Genomic DNA, 22,495 nt, shown 5'->3' on the forward strand with positions numbered 1-22,495 from the left:
TGACCCAGAGGCATTCCACAGGGCTTCCACAATCACTGTAGTTGACTCCTATACATTTAAGATTTTCCTTAGCATAGAGCACAACTCCTCCACCTCTTCTTCCCTGCCTGTCTTTATGAAATAGCCTATAGCCATCCATTATGATCCTCCAATCATGTGAGTTGTCCCACCATGTTTCAGTTATTCCTATGTTATAATTTTCTGACTGGGTGCAGAGCTGCAAATCCTCCTGTTTGTTCCTCAGGCTGCATGCATTGGTATAGACACACTTGAGGTGGTTGGCCTTCTGGTTCTTGTGTTGGGAGGCAGCTGAAGAACATTTGTTGCTGCTCTGATTGGCCTGGCTTATTCCTCAGTTGGATGTGATGGCATGAGCATTGCCACTTGGGACCCCGCCCCCCCCCCAGTCCTTCAGTTTAAACCCTGCCTTTTGCTTACTTATCAAAGTGTATAAAATGCTTCCAAGATTACACATCTCAAAACACTTTATTTTACTGTTGCAAAAACACTTAACAGAAATGTGCAAGGGTGTCTAGCTAGGAACTGGTCAATGGGATGCTTAGGGTTGGCTTTAGCGGTGGTGTAAATGAGTAAGCTCATAATCCCTCCTGCAGTCCCATTACTGTGGCATGGTGTTTTTGCCTGCTCCTCTGAAATAATAAGTGAAAGGCTGCTATTGCCAGCAGTTTACAGTAGACCCTGAAATAAAGAGGTGTGTAATCAAAAGAAGAGGGCATAAACGTGTAGCTTTGTGGAGGTCTCAACAAAGAGTCTGCCTGGAGGCAGGGATGAAGAGGAACTAGCAGAAAATTATTTTTTTGGAACCTAAAGTTTGTATTTCTCTTTTCTTGGGAAGGGGACTGTAATTGAAACCTATCTATGTAACTTACTCTTGTTTTATTTTTCAAACTATATAGAGTGCCAGAGAATGAATCAAACTCCCTGTCGAGAAAATTCAGCAAGTTTGGATCCATAGGTTATAAACATCGGTACAGGTGAATTTATTTCATTGCTTAAACTTCAATTAATTCCTTCTTCATTCCTTCTTTTCTCCTCTTTTCTTCCAATGAAAGAAAAACCCCACCCAGACTATGATTCAGAGCAGTTCTGCTGACAAGGCATGAATCAGGGCCATTTTTACAGACTCCTTTTGGGAGCGTGGCAGTTTTGGGATAAATGTGAGTTACTTCTCATTCTCCAGATACCCAGAGCTGTCTAAGGCCTGCTGTAGCCTGTAGTGAAAATAAGAGCAACCTTGGCTATGCTTTAAGTCAAAATCTCCTTATAAGTCCTGAAATTATGTTCATGTCCTGAAGGTTTTTTCCTGACAATTGGGGAATACCAAAGCAAGGAGGCAAGTTGGCTGCTGCCTTTCTTCTAGGAATTAGCAAAGGGTTGGTGCAAAGAAGTGTATAAAGTCTGTAACTGTGATGCCCTTCTTTACAGCTGCAGGCTTGGCTATGGCAAGGGTTCTCAATCCAGATGTCTAATACTGTAGCAGCATTACGTCTAATATACTTATGTCTAATACTGTAGCAGTACTACTGGTGCACTGCTGTTAAGAATAAAAATTAAGGCAGATCTGAAGGGAGATGGGTGTATCTTTTCTAACAGGAATAGCTGGCAAAATTGGATAAGCATTCAAGGCTGGAAGCCTTGAAAGGTGCAGTAAACTTCAGACTAAGGATGTATACAGAGCACGTAGTCTCAATTTTAGCCTGAATTAACCAGGCAGACAGTGTGACATAAAGGGCAGTTAATAATGGGATACAGAGGAAGATGTGGTAGAGAGTGGGTTTAAGATCCTCTAGCTGCTGTGCCATAAACGACTAGCAGAATATAAGATGTAGTTAAAATTGTAAGTTATCAGAAACCCAGTAGTTTTTACTGAGTTTTATTGAAACTTTATGCTTTTTGAAATGACAGGGTCTTTGTCTAGTGAGTAAGGCACTTGATTTGGCAATTGGCAACTACTGTTTTAAATCCAGTTCTGTCACATCAGCTGACCATTTTTGAGCCAAATAATTTATGGTCTGATTTTTAGAATTACTTTGGCGTTGCATATTCAGTGAACCTGAAAGGGAGAGTGGGAAGCAGCAAATCAAAACCACATCTGAAAGCCAAGACCCTTTCTTTTTCCATTTTCATTTTCCCTGTTAGTCAAGTGAGGATAAAGATAGTTTGTCATCTTTTGTAGTTATTTTGAAGCTGCTGGGTGAAAAGGCCCTATTTACTGTAATGGCAAATTCTAGGGGTTTTTTCCATGGCCTGCAAATATACCAGGTTTGCTTAGGTTTATTTTTGGCTTGTCTGTCTCTGCTTCCTGTCTGTATTTCCATCATCACTCAAGAAATACATGGATCATAATGGGTAAAGCTGACATTCATTAGTTAGGCAGTTCTTTGTCACTGCCTCTTAAGAAGACTTTACTAAAACCAAGAAATCCATAACCTCTAATTTCCTTAGCAGCTCCTGGATTGGAGTTAGTATCTGTGGTAGGTAGTACCAGCAGTGTGTAATAGTAGCTCTATTACATTTGTAATCAATCAGAATTCATAGGCAGCTCTCTGTTACACTTGAATGTGAGATCTTGCTTTTAAGGAAGGTTACTGATGGAGAGATAACTATGCCAGTGCTGAGCCTGAGCTCCTGTGACCGAATCTCAACTGTCTCCAGCCAGGATCACTGGTGTGTTTCTGTCCCATTTCCTTCAACGTATTTCATAATAGTCCAGATTATTTGGGTTATCACGTTAACTGGCATGATCCAGCTTCTTCAACTGCCTTTGGGGTTTCTAGTTGGATCCTGAATAACCCCATCTGTGAAATTGGACAGGAGTTCAGTGAATTCCTGCGTGGTACTGCGGGTGAGAATTTCCTCTGTTGAACCATTTCAGGAGATTGGAGCAGGGTACTGGTGCTGGGGAGGAGAAAGTTTTGCACTTATCAGGACCTTCCAATCAATTAAAAAAACCCCAAAAACCAAAACCATGAAGTAGTTAACTACACTTGAGTTATTCCTGCCGGTGGTGCATTTAAGTTTGTCTTCCTTTTTTAGTAAATTTCAAGGGTGATCTGCATGACGGTCATTACTGATAGCTTATAATGTCATTTTTGTCAGGAACACATTAAAATATGTATTTCCCTTCTAGTATAAAGTGTTCCCTGTTTTGCTGCAGGGATTCTTGAGGACTCCCCCTGACCTGAGTGGATGTTCTAGTAAATGTAGGTTGTGACATCAAGTTGCACCATATTGATTATACAATATTAATGATAAATAGTGATAATCAGTTGGTGTTTGACATGTTAACTTTTGTCTTGTAATTCAGAGCAGCAGTAACAGCATTTTCCTGTGCTTTGAGAATCTTCTCTTTACTTATCCATCAGCTTTGGTTGTCTTCCCTCTTCGCCTTTGGTCCCTGTTGTAGCACCAAAAGCAGTGACAGTGTTTTGTATCTATATACATCATTAGCTCAAAGCAGAAACCATAATCCCACCCTTTGACTGTGTATGTAAGGGCACCATAATATTATCTTTTGGTGGTTCTTTTTTTTTTTTTCCTTAAATCTTCTAGTTACTGCTCATTAGGTGGCAGACAGTTTTCAGGAAAGCAATTTACTTGTCTTAAAATCAGATGCTTTGTTTAATATGTGGAGATGTTAGTGTGAGTAGAAAGAAGGTCTTATCCCCAGATGTTGTGTAAAACTGCTTCTGGAATTTGCAAGACTGGCATGGTTGCGAAACTTAAAAGTTGAGTAGAAGTGTTTTCTGGGTAACTTGGGAGCAAAAAAAAAAACATTAAATGGAATATCAAAACCCATCATTACTGTGATGTAATGTTAGAATTTGGCTTTTTTGTGGTCCTTTAATTCTTTTACAGATTTTGAGAAGATAAAAATTCCACAGTGCTGACTACCCCTGTGAGGCTATTGGTGAAAATAAGATCATCCTAGTGGAGTCTATTCACATAACTCAGAAAATCTACATATGTAATGCCTCTTGCTATAGTTGTTTGGCACTTGCTAGTATGATACCTGCTTACTTCTAAGTCATCAAACTATGAGTGTTTAAGCAACTTGTTACTTCTCTTGTGTAGTAAGTTTCCAGAAACAAACATGGAGTTTTGGGGAGGAGTATGATGCCTGCTTTACATTTTCGTTATGAACACTTTGTTCTGCTTAGTCACATGGAGAGGAACATTAAAATGAGCATAAAAGAATTTATTTAAACTTAATAAATTATTTATATTGTGCAATGAAGAAGAGCCTTACTCCAAATGGGAATCAGGGCTTCTACTCAATTTGTTATCACTTGGGTCTGTGTTAGTGAAAGTACTTTATTACAGTTTGCGTTGCACAGGGTTTTCCGTGCCTTTTAGGTTGTCATTCCACATGGCAGAGAAGTAGCCCCTTACTGACTAGAACTGAACAATGTTAAATATGTGTTTTCCTGAGATAAAAACTTACAAAAAGAATTTAGGAAGTAATCTAATTTTTAAAGAAAGTCTTATGTTGGAATATTTGAGGTTACAAAAGCTCACACTGTCTTAGCATCTTCCTGATACGCCAGCATTTTGTTTTAGTTGTTTAGCTCCTCCTGAAAATAACTAGTATAGAAGAGGTTGGCACAATCAGTTGATGATTCTGTGAATAACTGATTCAAAACAAAAGTCAGGGTAGTGCTACTCTACTGGAGAACCAGAGCTGGGATGAGAAGTGAATAGCTAACAAAACATGCTGTCCAAACCCCATGCATTTTTTACAATCTAAAGATCCTCTGATCATATTTCCAAGTGTTTTCTCATGATTTTGTTGTGTTTTCAAGTGGCAGGACATCTTTGCAAATGACCAGAGACCCTTCTGTGCAGCTCCCACGGCCTGACCAGCGTATTGAAAGAAGTCGCAGCAAGACTTACCCTAAAAGAACACAACAGACTGGTAAGTCCTTCTCTGATGGGCCTGCAGAAAGATGTCCTCTTCGGTCTGTGGTTCATTTCATTTTCAAGAGGTGACTCAGAACTGCTGCAGTGTCCTCAAGGATCTCTCAGAACGGATTCTCTCTTTTGCCTTAGGTCAGTATTTATACATAACCTTAACTGGATCTAACAACTCCAGCTTTGTGGATAAAAGTAAAAGAGATGGCATAGATCAAATATGATAAAAACCCATGTTAGTAGATCTAATGTAAAGTATGAAAGGGAAGTTTGAAAACAGGCAGTGAGAATATGGGGTTTTTTTCAGGAGTCCTGTCTCTCGCTAAAGAATTTTATACCCATGTGTCTTGATTGGTATCCATTGTGCCAGCTGTTTGACCTAAGGTATTTCTCTTGTACATCCTCTTACCAGTTCGAGGGCAGTATGCCTTTATTTTGATATTAAGTGGAACAGAAGTTAGTGCCATGCCCTCTGCAGTTTTAACATGCTTCAGATGTGTGAGCTGGAAATCTGTTCTGCATGCTGAAGATGTCAGGGGAAGCTGGAAGTTTTTACAGGTGTTAGAGGAAATGTGTAAGATTAAACATGGATCACAAGAGTCATGCCCAGAATAATGGATGTTTCCTGAAATTTAGTAATAGAGGCAAAAAGCTTTCCTAATGTCAAGCTCCGGTTGTACATGTGATTACACATGTATGCTTAGCTTCATCTATGACAGCAGTCATGCAGATTTCAGTTGAACTCGTGCATGAAGTATATATGTATGTGTGTTAGCAGTTTGAGAAAAAACTTGCCTGGACTTTACAATGTAAGTAAGATTTCTCTTTATCATGGGTTAGTATGGCATTATAAACTTTTGAGAGTCCCCATTTTTGAAAAGAGAGCAGGTATGTACATCTGGAAGCCTCCCATGTTTATTCTGGATGCCATCTGTTGACCCAGAAACAGGTGGTGTGTTCTGCCTTTTAGCTGCAGTGGGTCTTGAAGTGGACTGTAATTAAAAGTACTGCCCTTGGAAAACACAAGCAGTTTACAAAAGATTTTTTTAAAAATTTATTTTATTTAGTAAAGTGTAAGAAGAGAAGGATCGTTTTGCTTTTTGATTATGATATCTTTTTGTTGTGTCTGCAGTTGTCAGTGGGTGCCTAAGAGGACAGGAAGCTGTTCACCCTTGAACCTAGTGACTTAGACTTCTGTTCAGCTGGACTGTCCCATTCTTAGGGTGGTAGGTCAAGTTGAACAGCATTTCCCACCTGATTAGTCCCCAGTTCAGTTGTGCAGAAAATTGTTTGGCTATTTAGAGGTAAACTTGTCAGCTGAAACTCAGCCCTTAGCTGAAAAGAATGTTTGCTTTAGTGCAGGCAGTGAAAGTCAGTCTATATTGCTGTAAGGATGTGCGTGTTCTGCTTGTTGATTTTTTTAGGTTTCTTTGGCTGGAATTGTGAGGAAAACTGAAACCTTCCTATGGCCTATTCTGCTGGTGTAATGTGATGCAGAATTCTCTGGGCAACATGTTTGCTGTTTTGGTAGATTTAAATACTTTGTTTTACTTTAAAATAAAAAGGCTGCTTTTCACCATCTTACTCATATGTATTTGTGTAATCTGTATCACCCGTGTAGGTTGTTTTGCTTTTAATTCAATTTAATTGATTACCCATCTGTTCTAAGTGTGCAGTCATTTTCCATTGGCGCAGGTGTATTTCCTCAAAGGATTTTTAAATTAAAGGAATTTGTTTTGTTTCCCACTTAAAATATGGGCTAGAGGAAGAGAGCTATATCATTCAAATTCCATCTTTCCCTATAAATGAGCATATTTTTTAAACTTTATTTTTTTCATTTGTATTTGGGTATTCGCAATGATAAATGTCTAGTATTCTTTCACCACTTAAATGGGCTTTCAGGTGCTGAAAGCAGACTAATGCTACTTCTCCATGTGTCAGACACCATGTGACAGTCTGTTGCATGTCACTAGGATAAATCCACCCCTTTTCACCTAAACTGGTTCTTGGATATAGAAAAGTCCATTTCACACAATACATCAAGTCTGTTTGATATATTTTAAGCATCACTTGTTTAAAAATACTAACCCAATGTAGATTTTAGTTTTACAGAATAATTTTTATCTCGGAAATGAGCCTGATGGTGTAAACAGTTTTATGAGTTACTTAAAACTTGCCCTGATTGAAATGTTTGAGAGACTAGTATGACATTTCTTCTTAAAATAAATGTTGCTTTTGCATAACGAGATTATGCCAATGATTATCATTCATGGCTAGTCCTTTGTTCTTTATTTTGTGTTTCTAGTATGATGTAATAAGATTAAATACGCTTGTTCAACATTGTAAACAGCGTGATTTTAGTTTGCCTGTATTATGTATTTCTTAAAGTGTTTTCTGCCAAATGCTACTTAAATTAGGATCCAGCTGGACATGGCTTATAATTTAGCTTTTTGGAGTGAAAATCAGAGTTCCATTTATTCCCCAAAACCTGATAACAACTTACAGATAGTTCTTGTGCAGTAACTTCCTTCTACCTTCTCAGAGTTCAGCATCTTTCCTCACTCGCTTCTTTACTTTTTTTGCTTTTCTTAAGATTGCAAAGTTAAGTGCACAAAAAGCTGCTTTTCTACAGCCAGTTCAATTAGCCATTCTGGTTTGTTTTGTTTGTCCCAGTAATGGGACCAGCCACAGCTGTGGTTCTGAGGGCAATTAGAGGAACCAGTAGCTACAAATGCATGGCTGTAGCATATGCAGTCTGTATTGCCTCCATCATAGAGGTGCGTGTGAAGTGCTAAAGCCTCTAACCTCTGGTATCTCATTAAGATGTTTTCCCTTGTTTCTTCTTTTTGTGTACATGTTCTGGTGTTATAAGCGGTTACATAGTATGTGTTTTTTGTATTTTTTATCTGTGACCTGAAGGTAGAGGTTAGCTGTCTTTTGCAGAGCCGAGCCACTAATAATGTTTCTTATGGTCCATTGAAGCATGCTAAAGTCAGTAGGACTGCAGCTGCTTTGTGAACTTTGGGTTAAGAGCTGGATTAGGTGCCAAGACAATGATAGGAAATATTTACTTTCATGTTTTCAATAAAAATATTTGTGCTTTAAGAGGGAGATTGGAGGAGATGATACTGTGAACAGAGAGAAACTACCTTTCCTGTATAAAAGCCACTGCCATTGACTGATTCCCCTGATAGGATAGACAGTGTAGACAGTTTGGCTTTAGCATGGCTGATTATTTCCTAGAATCCAGGTTACGGTGGTTTAAAAGGCAGTAACCTCCGTTTTGTCATTTAATACATTTCATATCTCAGTTGTTCTAGGCTGAGTGGAAAAATCAGACCAGGAAACTTCAATGGCTATGCAACCAATGTTTTTATATTAGGGGTTTTTTTGTGCGTGTGTATGTTTAGGTTGGCATTCAAGTTGGTATTCGGTTGGAGAAGGGTTTTTTTTGTTTTGTTCCATAAAGTCTTATATGTGAGATTTAGAATCATAGAATCGTAGAATGGTTTGGGTTGGAAGGGACCTCAAAGATCACCTAGTTCTAATCCCCCTGCTGCGGGCAGGGACACCCTCCACTAGACCACATTGCCCAAAGCCTCATCCAACCTGGCCTTGAACACTTCCAGGAATGGGGCCTCCACAGCCTCTCTGGCCAACCTGTGCCAGTGCCTCACCACCCTCACAGTAAAGAATTTCTTTCTCACATCTAATCTAAATCTTCCCTCTTTTAGTTTAAACCCATGACCCCTTGTCCTGTCACTACACTCCCTGATAAACAGTCCCTCACCACCTTTCCTGTAGGCCCCCTTCAGATACTGGAAGGCCACAATTAGATCTCCTCGGAGCCTTCTTTTCTCCAAGCTGAACAATGCCAGCTCTCTCAGCCTGTCCTTATAGGAGAGGTGCTCCAGCCCTCTGATCAGCTTCGTGGACTCTCTCCAACAGCTCCATGTCTCTCCTGTACTGGGGCCCCCAGAGCTGGACACAGTACTCCAGGTGGGGTCTCACCAGAGCGGAGTAGAGGGGCAGGATCACCTCCCTCGACCTGCTGGTCATGCTGTTTTTGTTGCAGCCCAGGACACGGTTGGCTTTCTGGGCTGCAAGCGCACACTGCCGGCTCATGTTGAGCTTCTCATCAATCAACACTTCCAAGTCCTTCTCCTCAGGCTGCTTTCAGTCCATTCCTCGCCCAGCCTGTAGCTGTGCTTGGGATTGTGCCGACCCACATGCAGGACCTCGCACTTGGCCTTGTTGAACTTCATGCAGTTTGTACGGGCCCACCTCTCCAGCCTGTCAGGGTCTCTCTGGATGGCATCCCTTCCCTCCAGCGTGTCGACCCCACCACACAGCTTGGTGTTGTCGGCAAACTTGCTGAGGGTGCACTTGATCCCACTGTCCATGTCGCTGACAAAGGTGTTAAACAGTGCCCGTCCCAGTACCGACCCCTGGGGAATGCCACTCGTCACTGATCTCTGCTTGGACATTGAGCCATTGATCACAACTCTTCGAGTGTGACCATCCAGCCAATTCCTTACCCACCACGTGGTCCATCCATCGAGTCCATGTCTCTCCAATTTAGAGACAAGGATATCATGCGGGACAGTGTCAAATGCCTTGCACAAGTCCAGGTAGATGATGTCAGTTGCTCTTCCCTTGTCCACCAATGCTGTAACCCCATCATAGAAGGCCACCAAATTTGTCAGGCACTATTTGCTCTTACTGAAGCCATGTTGGCTGTCACCAGTCACCTTCTTATCTTCCATGTGCCTGAGCATGGTTTCCAGGAGGGTCTGCTCCTTAATCTTGCCAGGCACGGAGGTGAGACTGACTGGCCTGTAGTCCCCTGGGTCTTCCTTTTTACCCTTCTTAAAAATGGGGGTTATGTTCCCACTCTTCCAGTCATCAGGAACTTCGCCAGACTGCCAGGACTTCTCAAATATGATGGAGAGTGGCCCGGCCACTTCATCCGCCAGTTCCCTCAAGACCCACGGATGCATCTCATCAGGTCCCATGGACTTGTGCACCTTCAGGTTCCTTAGATATTCTCAAATCTGATCTTCCCCTATGGTGGGCATTCCCCCAGTCCCTGCCTTTGCCTTCTGTGACCTGGGCAGTGTGGCTCAAGCATTTGCCAGTGAAGACTGAGGCAAAGAAGTCATTGAGTACCTCAGCCTTCTCCATATCCTGGGTAACCTGGTCACCCATTTCCTTATGGAGAGGGCCAACATTTTCCTTTGTCTTCCTTTTATCACTGACATACCTATAGAAGATTTTCTTGTTGCCTTTGATGTCCCTGGCCAGATTTAATTCTGTCAGGGCTTTAGCTTTCCTAAGCTGATCCGTGGCTGCTTGGACAATTTCTCTGTATTCCTCCCAGGCTACCTGCCCCTGCTTCCACCCTCTGTAGGCTTCCTTTTTTTGACTTTGCCCAGGCGCTCCTTGTTCATCCACGCAGGCCTGCTGGCGTTTTTGCCTGACTTCCTCTTTGTTGGGATGCGTCACTCCCAACCTTGGAGGAGGCGACCCTTGAACATTAGCCAGCTGTCTTGTGCCCCTCTTCCTTCCAGGGCTTTGTCCCAATGGTATTCTACCAAGCAGATCCCTGAAGAGGCCAAAGTCTCCCGAAGTCCAGGGTAGTGAGCTTGCTGTGCGCCCTCCTCGCTGCCCTGAGGATCTTGAACTCCACCATTTCACGGTCAGTGCAGCCAAGGCTGCCCTTGAGCTTCACATCCCTACCAGGCCCTCCTTGTTGGTGAGAAGAAGGTCCAGCATGGCACCTCTCCTCGTGGGCTCCTCTATCACTTGGAGGAGAAAGTTGTCAGCAACGCATTTCAGGAACTTCCTGGATTGCTTGTGCTGTGCTGCATTGCCCCTCCAACAGATATCGGGGTGATTGAAGTCCCCCATAAGTACCAGGGCTTGTGAACGTGAGGCTGCTCCTATCTGCCTATAGAGGGCTTCGTCTGCTCGGTCTCCCTGGTCAGACTGCTGCTATGATGTCCCCTGCTCCAGTGCTCCCTTTAATCGTGACCCGTAGGCTGTCGGCTCCTTGTCCATTCCCACGTGGAGCTCCATGCACTCCAGCTGATCACTGATGTAGAGGGCAACACCCCCTCCTCATCTGCCCTGCCTGTCCTTCCTAAAGAGTCTGTACCCTTCCATCCCAACGCTCCAGTCGTAGGAGCTATCCCACCATGTCTCTGTAATGCCAATAAGGTCATAGCCTTCCAGGTGCACACACGTCTCCAGCTCCTCTTGTTTATTCCCCATGCTCCATGCGTTCGTATAGAGGCATTTCGGTTGTGCCCCCGATGAGGCTGACTTATTGGCTGGGGTGGCTGGAATTCTTTTGATGTATCTTCCCAGTGTTGGTTCCTGTTGCATCTGGAGCCCCTGGCTCGTCTCCTCTAGGCTTCGAGTGTGCTGCAGTGTGTCCAGCACGTCTCTGAGCAATAGGCTGAGGGCCCTCACCAGCACCCGGTCCCTCCAACCTAGGCACATTGTCCCAAAACATATCACTGGCAAGCCTGATGTTATCTCCTTCCCCCTTCGAGCCTAGTTTAAAGCTCTATCGATGATCCCCACTAGTTCCTGGGCAAAGATCCTCTTCCCCCTTTGAGAGATGGGTTCATCAGGGTTCATCAGGCCTGGTGCCGTGTAGGCCGCCCCATTGTCAAAGAACCCAAAGTTGTGGCGTTGACACCAGCCACAGAGCCGTGCATTTATGGACTGTGTCCGCCTATTACTCCCAACGTTGCTGCCCTCAACTGGAAGGAGGGAGGAGAATATTACCTGCGCTCCCGAATCCTTCAGTGACTGTCCTAAGAGCCTGAAGTCCCTTTTGATTGCTTTTGTGGTACGTGTCTCTGCTTCATCCCCATTCACATGGAGGAGCAGCAGTGGGTAATAGAGGGGTGTACCAGGCTGGGGAGTTTCCTGGTGATATCCTTGACATGGGCCCTGGGGAGGCAGCAGACTTCTCTGAAAGGAGGGTCTGCCCTGCATATCGGGCCCTCTGTACCCTTCAGATGGGAGTCCCCTACAACTAGAACCCATTTTTTTTTCTTTGTTGGGCTGGTCATGACATGAGGCATGGGCCTTTTAGGCCTAGGTGCTACCTCTGCAGTAGGTTGACTGTCATCCATATCCTCGCTCAAGTGGCCTTCCACAGCCAGAGCCTCGTACCTGTTGCACAGGGGTATGTGGGATGGCGAGGTGGGTGAGGAGGAGAAGGTTTGCCTACCATGCCGAGTGTGGACTTGCTTCCATTCACTCCTGTCTTTGAGGCTGCTGCCTTCTGCCCGGCAAGGGGAGGATACAGGGTCCCCGTCACCTTGGTTTTGGTCTGTTGTCGCTGTTTCTGTCTCAGGGAGGGAAGAGCTTGGCTGCACCAGTCTCTCTCTCTCAGCCTCTCTGATGCTCTTATTTGAGTAGCTTGTTTTGTTTGCTTATTGTCCCCATTTCATTTCAGCTGAGAGAGAGTTACAGTTGCATTTTGTTCTGGTTGCAAATCATAACCTCAAACATGGAACAGGATCTCTCATTATTCTGTCTTACTCTCTTAAGGCAAGACTGATAATGTTCAGCTTTTGCAACAGTGCATAGGGTGAAAGTGTTTATTGTTCCTTTGGCTGAGTGCTATACATGAGAAGCTCCTTGGGAACGTCCTCTCTGGACAAACACGATGTGACCAGACCTGTTGCTGTGAGTCTGAGTTTATTCAGCGCTGGAAAACACATTGGTTAGGGTTTGTTGTTGTTTGGTAGCTGAGGACTTGATTTGTGTGCACTGGGTAGTTGTATAAACGGGTGTAAACTAAATGTTGCCATTCTAATTTAAAAGCCAGTTGAAGAATCAGGAGTGGGTATTATGGTAGCTGGAACTGTTTGGCGCAAAGTCACAAATCTTTTCCCAGAAAGTTGTGAGATTGGGTTTGAAAGTTAAATTTTAGAAAATTAATCTTGGTGTAATTTTATCTATTTACTTATTTATTTACTTTAGGCTTTATACTTTAAAGTTTCTTTGGTTTTGTAAAAGGATGGTTGTGACTACTTCATTTCATGCATGTGGTGTGAGATGCACAAATTCTTGAGGCTACAGGTTTGGTAACTAGTTTTGAAAATAACCATTATCACAGAGTAGGCTACACTAGTGTGGACATATGCAAGTCCATTCATTTTTATAGGTTCTTAGTAACAGTGCAAAGCATGAGCTCTTACTGCATGTTTTCCTTTTGATCGCACTATTTTCTGCTCTCATTAATAGATTTAAATACAAACACTGCTTCCAGATAACGTCAGTGAAATGCCTTTAGTTCATAAGAAACAGGCACGATAAGCTAATTAGCTTGCCAGGCTCCTGAGGCTTTGGACATCTTGAGTTTTTAAAAATGTAATAGTCTATTTAAATTGAATGTACAAATCAGCATCAAGATGGCTGTAAAACAGAATGAAAGTGTGCGCATTCAACTTACTGGAAATGTTCAGTGCAGTGAATGCTGACAGTAATTTATCTGACAAAAGGCAAACAACAAGGAAAACCTGCTACAAGTGAGATATTCAAGATTTCTGGTTATCTAAGGTATTTTTGAGAGGGCTATTACCTTGGCATGTAAGAAACAGTGGTATAGATAAGTTATTCGAATGGGGTTAGTGTTCGGGCAGTTTTTCTGGAGCCTATTCTTTTATATTAGGAATACTATATCATACAGAGGTGTATGCTGGTAGAACAGAACTGTAGTTAGTAAAAGAAACAGGAGGTGGAATATACTTAAAGACAATTATTACAGTTTCTGTTAGTGTGGACAGAAAGCTCCTAATTAAGCTAGTTATTTGTACAAAAAAAATGTACAGCAAGAGTGTGTTTTTTTAAAAAAGCAAAGCAAAGGTCTTTGTTGTAGGTAGTGGTGGAGTCAAACCTGGCTAATATGAAATCTTGTCTCAGTAGAAACCTGTTTTATATTTCTGGGTGGATTCTGCCTCTGTGATAGTCACTGGTTTGTTGTCTTGTCTTTTATTTTCCCTCAATGAAGTACTTGTTAAAATAGCAGAGTGGCAACCAGGGTACTGAACAGTGGGAAGGAGCTGCTGCTTTTTTAAGGATTTACTAGTACTGGCTGCTCCAAAGTCTGAGGTGCCCCATGTAGGCTCTGCAGCAACAGCCTTCATGCAGGCTTCCTTAATTGGAAGCTACCTCGCTTACACAGTAATATGCAAAGTGCTGAAATTATTTCCGTTGTTTGAAAAAGTCATATCTTTTCTGATTTCAATACTTCTGTGTGCCAAATTATTATAGTGGATTATTTTATCTTAGGTATTTGATGGCCTAGCAAAGGCAAGCTAAATGTATCTGCATGCAAAAAACTATGGTCAGAAACCCTGAGATATCCTTGGTGTTTCATACTTTGACTTACTCCATTTTCATTTCACTGCCAGTATCTTCCTTAAAGGTGGGAAATTTCTGCTTCCTGTTCTTAAGTACTGTCGTTTTTATTTATTTGTGATTTTTGGCTGTAGGCATCCTTCTCGCTTTAGAGGTCAAAGGAAGAATTTACGTAGCATCTTTTATGGCCTCAGTGAAGATTGGTGATTCTTCTTCTGGTTGTTTTTTCATCCACATTAATTCAAGAAAGTCTTTTGTTCAGTAATTCTGACTTTTTACTAAGCAGGTCATAGTGGCAGTGGAGCTTTTGCTTCATTCTTGAAAACAGAAACTAACTGTATGGACAGATACGCAGTTCTGCAGAGTGTCTGGAGAGTTGGTTGTCTCTTATTGTATAAAATAGAGGATTCATTCAGAATGCCAAAACTTTCCTTTCTGTCTGTGAATCTACGCCCATTCTGCATTTTCTTCTTCAGAATATTCCAAATTCTTCCTAGTACTTATGCCTTCATAAACAATAAGTGCCTTGAAGGAGCAAATATTGTACAAGACAGCACCCAGGCTGCTCCCCTCCCCTGTCAGGCATTCGTCTGAAAAACTAACTAGGGAAAGGAGTAAACTACATCATTAAAAGTGGTAAAGTCGGACATGTAAAGGGCTTGGCTGAATCTGTTTCTTTGAAGCATGTTATATAGGGACTCAAAGCAGAAAGTGCACGTTCCTTCTGCTTCTTCAGGTTCCCTTCCATGGCTCAGGTGGGGACTTACGTGCCAGCAGTGCGAAAAGTGCAGGATCAAAATGGAAAGAGTATTTGGCATAAAATTGGAAACTAGGCAGGTAACTTTCAGATATCGGCCAAAAGTTTCTGACTCATTGAAATTGATTGTCATGGTTTAGCCCCAGCCGAACCTAGGACACTGATCCTTAACGGTCTCTGTCGGAGTATTTTCTATTATCTCTCTCTATTTACATTATTAGTTTTCTAATCCATTGATTTACAGTTATTTTCTTGATCATAACTTTTGGTATATTACTGTTGTTTTGCACTATGTTGCTCCATCAATTTGAAATGGTTTCTTAGCCCAAACATACTCATCTTCCTTTACCATCTAATCTAACTATTGTTTTAGAGACCATAGTTATTACATTGGAGATTCCCAGGCTTTTTCATAGTTTGCATTCTCCTCACACCTTTCTTCTTATTGGTGACGGACCAGGAAACTCCCTTCTGGTGGCATTGGCAAAGTATCCCTTTGAGAAGAACAGCTTCAAACTCCTCTGTCTCATGTGGAAGAGTAGTGAATGCCTCTCCCATGTTAAACTTTCTTGTGATGTCGTATAACTAGAAATGAGGGTAAGACACAAAACGTGTGATCCTTATATACCCTTAGCAAGCAGAGCATGCACTAGATGTCTTGTGTATCATTTTATCTCTCATGCTGCACTGTGTTCAGTAGATGATTATGCTGAATAGGTGTCCCAGCGTATATGCTACAGGGTTGTTCTGTTTGTGGTTTGGTGTTTTTTTTGGTGTTTGGTTTTTTTGGTGTTTTGGTTTTTTTTTTTTTTTAGGTTCTAAGAACATGAGCCAGATTACAACAAATGGGGAAAATGAAGGAACTACCAAAATTATTGCACCTTCCCCTGTGAAAAGGTACGTAGACCAGCAGGTCCCTTCCAGCTTTTAAGATAGTGTGTATTGCATTGGATAGAGGAGCACATTTTGTAATCGTTAGGATCAGTTTATCCTGCCCTTAAGTTTATGGCTGTCTGATCTTGTGCTGACAAAGGTCACAGAGTGTTGCCCAGTAATTTGTTTTAACAAACCCTGATCTTCTGATGAACCTGGAACTGGGGTTCCAGGTGACAGAGAGTTTGGAAACCCATGAATCAGAACACGTTAATGGGAAGGCAAACAGTCTCAGTTTTAAACGTGAAAAAAACAGAGAATGACTCAAGGAGCACTGGTCAGGATAGCTCTGTGAACTCCTATGTGTCTCTCCCTTGGGAGCTGTGGGCTGGCTGGTAGGGCCCTGAGGGCATGGGTCTTCTGCCTTTGCACAGGGCAAGCTCTGCTTGGCATGTGTGGGCAGGGAAGAGCTGGGCATGGCGTCTGTTCCAGCAGTGCTGTTAATCTTGCAGTCCATTACCCGTTACACTGGTAAATCCAGATGAAAATTCATGAGTGTTTGTGCCTGATCCTTAAGAGCAGTGAAGTGCCAGGGCTCCTCTGGACTTGCATGGTCTGCTGCATTTAATTATCAGTTCTGAAGTGTGCATCTCTGATTATTAGGCAAATTTGAGAGAAAGAGGTGAGGCAGAAAGGGATTTATATCTCCACCCTTAATTTTAGGTGGAATTTGGGTGCCTGAATCAAAAAAGAGTGAACTGACAAAACAATGAGTCAAAAACTCAGCACCTAACTTTTTTGCTTAGTTGCCTGAATGTCTGTCTCTGCATGCCCAGTAACCCTGACAAGTTTTTTTGAGCTGAGCAACTCTGACTTTATCTCTCCATTGAAGCTGTTGGCTTCATATACTGGGTATCTGGACGGATCTCTGAAGAAGGGTCTAAAAGATTTACTGCAAATACTTGGTGGATAGTGTTTTCTATTGCCTAATATTTAGAACACTTGCCCCCAAAAAAGAGCTCTGAATGTAATTGCTTCCTCAATTTGAGGGAAATTAAATCCAGTATTCTAGCCCTTAAAAAATAATGGGTTAACAGACAGTTTATGACTTTGCCACTTAGTCATGCTGAAGTTAGGCCATTGAGCAGAAAATACAAACGTATATAGAAATTGATTTGTTTTTCTCTGTGTCTCTGTCTGCACATGTAAAACACCTTTCAGGTCTGCCAGGCTTAGTATGCATGACAGCACACCTAATTTGTGGAGCATTTACAGTTTGGTAGTTTACTCCATCCTGTGTAATTCTCACATTAACTGTTAGTTACGCTTACAAAACATCTTCCAGCAGCTCTTACAAGCTGAGTTTCCATAGTTTAACATCTCATTCACTGTTGAGATACATAGTTGGTCACTTCTGCATAAGTGTTATTAATTGAAGGTAAACTGTAAAAAAACCCCAATAATAGCAATCTCCTGTGAAATTCAGATCCTAACCTTTTCAAATACTTTGAATGAATTCAGTCACTTTTACAATTGCATTCCTGGAGATAATACTGGTATCTGAAGAGCTGCCATGCTCTAGCACTCTAGCCGTAAAGTGTGTGTCTGCTCTGAATGAATAATGATTTAGGAATGTAATGCAGTGAATTCACCTCCCAGGATCATTTCTCTCTCTCTCTTTTTCAAGATTTGAGAACACTATTCAAATTTCTTTAAGCCCAATTTCAATCCAAGTATTGTTCAGTAGTTTATGCTGTGCAAAACCAATTGCTTTTTGCAATACAGGACTGAAACATATTTACCTGAGTTACTCGCTTAGTCTTAGTAAGCACATATTTTTAAGCCTGGGAATAGATTGTATGCACATATGAGTCAATAATTAATGGGTGCAGTATTAAGAAAATGGTTTACCTGATAAAAATGTAATTTAATTTCTTTTCTTGCTGACTTACTGTAGCTTTGCATTTTGTTCACTATGTGAGAATTAAATGATTAACTCAGTGACCTGTAGTAACCAAAGGCTGAGGTTAAAAGTGGATTAGTGAGTTAAGTAGCTACAATTCCTTCATAAAGCTGAGTCTGTCACCTCCTACTCCGGGCAAAGAGCTCTGGTTTATATCCTCTTCTCTGTAAGCATCTGTAAAGCTTTTTTCCCCCCGCCCCCCCCCTGCTTAAATTGCACTTTGGAAAGATATGTTGTATTAATGCTTTTAGTGGATTGCTGTCAGTAATACTTCTTGAAGAGCTCAGTGAAAATCAATGTGGCTATCTAGTTCTGTATCAGGTGAACTGCTTGTTCATGTAGAAAGTGAGCTCTAGAGATGATGATGCAGGAAAAACATGAACTAGCCATTTGCAAGAAGATGGGTGCAAAAGCATGCTTCAGTGGAGTGATAGTGATCAGGCTACCAGGTGCATTAATGGGTCAGAAGTTGTAAAACCTGACACTGTGAGAATGGTAGGAAGAATGGTAGGAATAATGGAAGAATTGGAGCTTCCTGCTGTATTTCCCCCCGTCTCCTCTAGGTAGGATGGGAGACTGGATACAAACACTGATACATCTCTTGAGCCTGGTGACTATCTTGACTATCTTGTTACTTTACCTTGCAGCAGTCAGTGAAGACAGCTCTTTCATATTGTCAGGTCTATGCTCAGTGTCTAGCAAAAAGAAAACATAAGGAGTTACTGGGGAAGGAATGAGAAGAATATGCTACTTTATGAACCTGTGGTCTGTCATGTTTTGAATAGTTATCAGTTCTGCCTTTGTTGCTCCCATCTTAAGGTACTGTAGACCTGGAAAAATGGTAGAGAAATATGATAAGGATAATCAGAGCTACTTGATGATTCCTGTACTGGGAGAGATTAAATAGTCTGTAATTCTTTCACTTGGAAAAGAGATGAGACAGTTGTTAAAAATATATTAAAAAAAAAATTATGAGGTGGAGTTTGTGATTAGGGAACCATCATTCTCATAGGGCTTTTTTTCTTTGTGTAAGCACAGAACTAGTGAGGAACACAGGATAGAAGTTTTGAACCAGGTGGACGTTTTGAAACAAAATGAAGTATTTGTTTATGCAATGGTTAAATACTGGAGCATGCTGCCACCAGGCGCTATTTATGCTAAAAACTCAAAAATGTTTGACTTGTTTAAGTAAATCCATGGAAGAAAGTTCCATCAAGAGCTATGTAGAATAAAAAGCAGATAAAGCCTCTGGTTTGCTAATCTGTTAAATGCATATTGTGGAAGACTGTGAGACCATATTGTATATTTGCCCTATTGTTAGCCTTTTTGCCTAAGCATCTGTTCTTGTTTATTCTGAGACAAGATTGACCTTTTTTTGTGACTCAGTGCAGCCATAATGATGAGCTTGTAGAGCTGATTTTCAGGTTTTTTTTTTCTTTCCTAATCTGTCTTTCTAGGAGAGATTCTTCAACATAGCAGCTGTTTGCCCTCTTTCACATAGCAGGCAAATAGCTATATGCCAGGATGGGACTCTGTAATGACTGTATGCCTTTAGGATTAATTTTTAAGACATCAGGGGGAGAGAATACTTGATCTGTACACTATGGGTTTAAAAAAAAAATATCTGTACTTTTATTTAGCTTTAAAAAGATGAAAAGTGAAAACAGTCCAGAAACCCAAAGAAGTAAAACAAGCGCACCGTGGGAGGAAAATGGCCCACAGAGGTAAGGCGAGGCATGATGTCTTAGGTGTTGTGCAATGGTAAATATCATGCCATGGCAATAGGTTGAAGGATATTAATATAATATATTAATGTATTAACAGGGTCACAATAAATCTATGTTGCATATAAGAATATAGGCTCTGTAATGGATAAATAATCAGTTAAATATTAGGAAAGTAGGTGTAGGAGGAAGTGGTCAGTGGATGAGAGTCACCAGTGGCTTTCCACAGAGATCTATTCGTAGGCCTCCGCTATTGAGTGTATTTGTCAAAGACCTGGAAAAGGGGTGGTAAGGTTTGGTGATGGGACAGAATTGTTTAGGATAGTGAGAGTGAAAGTTGTCTGTGAAGAGTGTCAGAAAGACCCCTAAAGTATGAGTGATGAGTTTTTAGATGGTGGATGACCTTGAGTCAGTAAGTGTATAGAGAGACACATGGGGCAAAAAAATAACCTTAGAGTTCTGAGTAAACTGAGGCACTGGGGAGTTATGATGGGTAACTTCATGAAAGCATCTACAATGTAGCAGACAGAAAAACAATTAGCAATTATTAGGAAAGCAAGAGAACAGCGTTATGCCATTATATAAATTTGTGGATCACATATTTGCTCCATGAACTGTGAGTGCAGTTCTGATGTACTTATCTCAGGAAAAGGAAGAGGCTTTGAGAGGGGCAGCAAAAGTGTAAATGGCTCTGCAGGAAATCTGTAGGAGCAGCGGAACAGGCCATGCAAGACTTTCTTCAAATCATGAGTAGTACAGAGAAAGGAGAAAGAGATCAGGATTGTATTTTGCCACTGGAAGAACTTGGGATCTTCAGATGAAGCTATTGAAGATGGTTTAAAAGTGCTGAGAAAGGCAATGAGTAGTGACTCGCTGTGAGTAGGAGACCTCTGGTCCTCCTTTACAAGGGATGCTGGAAGTTGGTGGATTTCTGGGAGAAGCTGGGTGAGTCATGGAAGAAAAATTCCCAAGGGCTTCTGAAGACAAAGGTATAGCAGATGGCTCAGTAAGTCCCCTGGACTGGGAATAGTGGGGGACTGAGAGAGCACTGCGGAGCTGTCATACATGCTCAACATCGTGCCTCCTGTAGCTGGTTGCTTACGGCCACCCTTTGAAACAGCCATAGAACCAGATGGCATATTAAATGTAATCCAGTACGGTCCTGCTTTTATGTGATGATTCAGATCTATACATGGTGTGTCTTTTGGGGCACCACGACGTTTTACCCTGTGTGCTCCTTCTGTAAACATCAAGAGTTTTCAGAGTAAGGACAAGGCAGTGTGCAAATACTCTCTTGGCTAGGATAGATGTTTATTTATGATTTTTAAAAAAGAAGTGGTGTCAGCTTGTCACATTATGGCTCCAATGTTAAAATTACTTTCAGGATAGCAGGAAGTTTGATCCCCCAGGAGCCAAAGAATGGTAGGACTGAGTTTTTGCAAATCCATCTATTCTAAAGGACTACACATAAGCAGAGGGTATGTTGCACAGAATTTTTCACAGCTTCTAATAATAATTCTTACTGAGATGAACTGTGGCAGCTTTTCAACGATGCAGACCAGTGCTGTAATCAGCAGTCTGCAGAAGCAGGTGAAGAAGAATGTATCCAATTAGAAGGCCAGAGGGGTTTAGGAAAGCAGAAAGAAATACCTGAACTGGAATGTCCTATTTACCATGTTGTGAAAAGGGCTAAGTAATGTTAGATAAAGATGTGAGGTTGAGTTTAGCATCCTTTCTCCAAGAAGTTGTGGAACATCAGTAGACCAACTCAGAGTGATATGTACTGCATCTCAGGCTCTGTTACACTGTGGAAGAGATCCTTACACTTCTGTAGGAAGGTATCACAGGACAATCCCTACAGGGATTTGACAGTCTACATCTAATTCTGTAACAACCCAACCCATTGGGTCCCACTCAGGCTTAAGACATAATGTGAAGCTTGAAACACCTCCACATCATTGGCAGAGGGTTGCATGGATGAACAGCAGAGAGCTGGACCTAAAATTGTTTCATGGTCCCAAGCATTAGATCTGTGATGAAGACATATGTCATGACAGGAACATTGCTTTCATACTTACATCCATGGAAAACATAAAGAATAGAGGTGCATTTGAATGCCTAGCCATTGGTTGGATAACTCATATTAAAGCACAGAAATTTTACTATTCTAAAAGAATATGTGTATACTTGGTTCTACATTTTGTAAGCCTTGAGCTTTTGGCTTGGCAATGCTAAGAGGTCTCTCTCACATTTTCAAGGTTCAGTGTAAAATATTTATTGCTGGAAAGCAGTGCTGTCTGCATTTACATAGCACGCACACACACATATAGGTATAGATGAATATGTATATATGTGTGTGTGTGTGTGAGCCTTCTCATTTTTGTAGGCTGAATCTCAATTCACTGGCCTAACTCTCCTGGAAGTTTTAAAGCTGACTGTTTGCTCTTCCTTTTTAACCCTAGTGGGCTGTATAATTCTCCCAGTGACCGCAATAAATCACCAAAGTTTCCTTACTCTCGGCGACGGAACCCATCAGGTGGCAGTGAGAATGAGTCTGGACAGCCAGTCCGGAGGAGGTAAGAGCCCTGGGGTTAATTACTGTTAGCTTCTCACAGTAGAGAGCTTGAGGTCCTGTATGCTCTGTGTTCACTAAAGGCTCTTGGAGACGCAGCTTGGTCCTGGGAAAAGGGGCACTGCAGTGGTCAGTTGTTAGTCAAAAAACACCTGAGCAAGAATACCAGATCTGCTTTTGAAAAGGAAGCTTTGGTCGGGCTTTTTACTTTTGCACTGTTCTGGGTACTAGGAAAATTATGTTAAAAATAACAGAAATTGCATTATTGGCACATGCAAGATCCTTTCAGA

The 22,495-nt window shown here is 41.7% G+C and overlaps 1 protein-coding gene across 3 annotated transcripts in view; it reads left to right on the forward strand.

Moving 5' to 3' along the window:
• The window catches only part of EPB41L4A (erythrocyte membrane protein band 4.1 like 4A), a 146,822-nt gene that overhangs the window by 95,761 nt on the left and 28,566 nt on the right, over positions 1 to 22,495 (forward strand). For 2 of the 3 annotated variants that reach the window (XM_075740051.1, XM_075740052.1), the window contains 5 exons: positions 918 to 995; positions 4,824 to 4,936; positions 15,889 to 15,970; positions 19,550 to 19,633; positions 22,096 to 22,209. In XM_075740051.1, the coding sequence (XP_075596166.1) occupies positions 918 to 995; positions 4,824 to 4,936; positions 15,889 to 15,970; positions 19,550 to 19,633; positions 22,096 to 22,209 (471 nt within the window). The remainder of the gene's footprint in view (positions 1 to 917; positions 996 to 4,823; positions 4,937 to 15,888; positions 15,971 to 19,549; positions 19,634 to 22,095; positions 22,210 to 22,495) is intronic. The other variant, XM_075740053.1, reaches the window with a different exon arrangement.

This window comes from Balearica regulorum, chromosome Z, assembly GCF_011004875.1.
Source record: "Balearica regulorum gibbericeps isolate bBalReg1 chromosome Z, bBalReg1.pri, whole genome shotgun sequence".
Lineage (NCBI taxonomy): Eukaryota > Metazoa > Chordata > Aves > Gruiformes > Gruidae > Balearica > Balearica regulorum.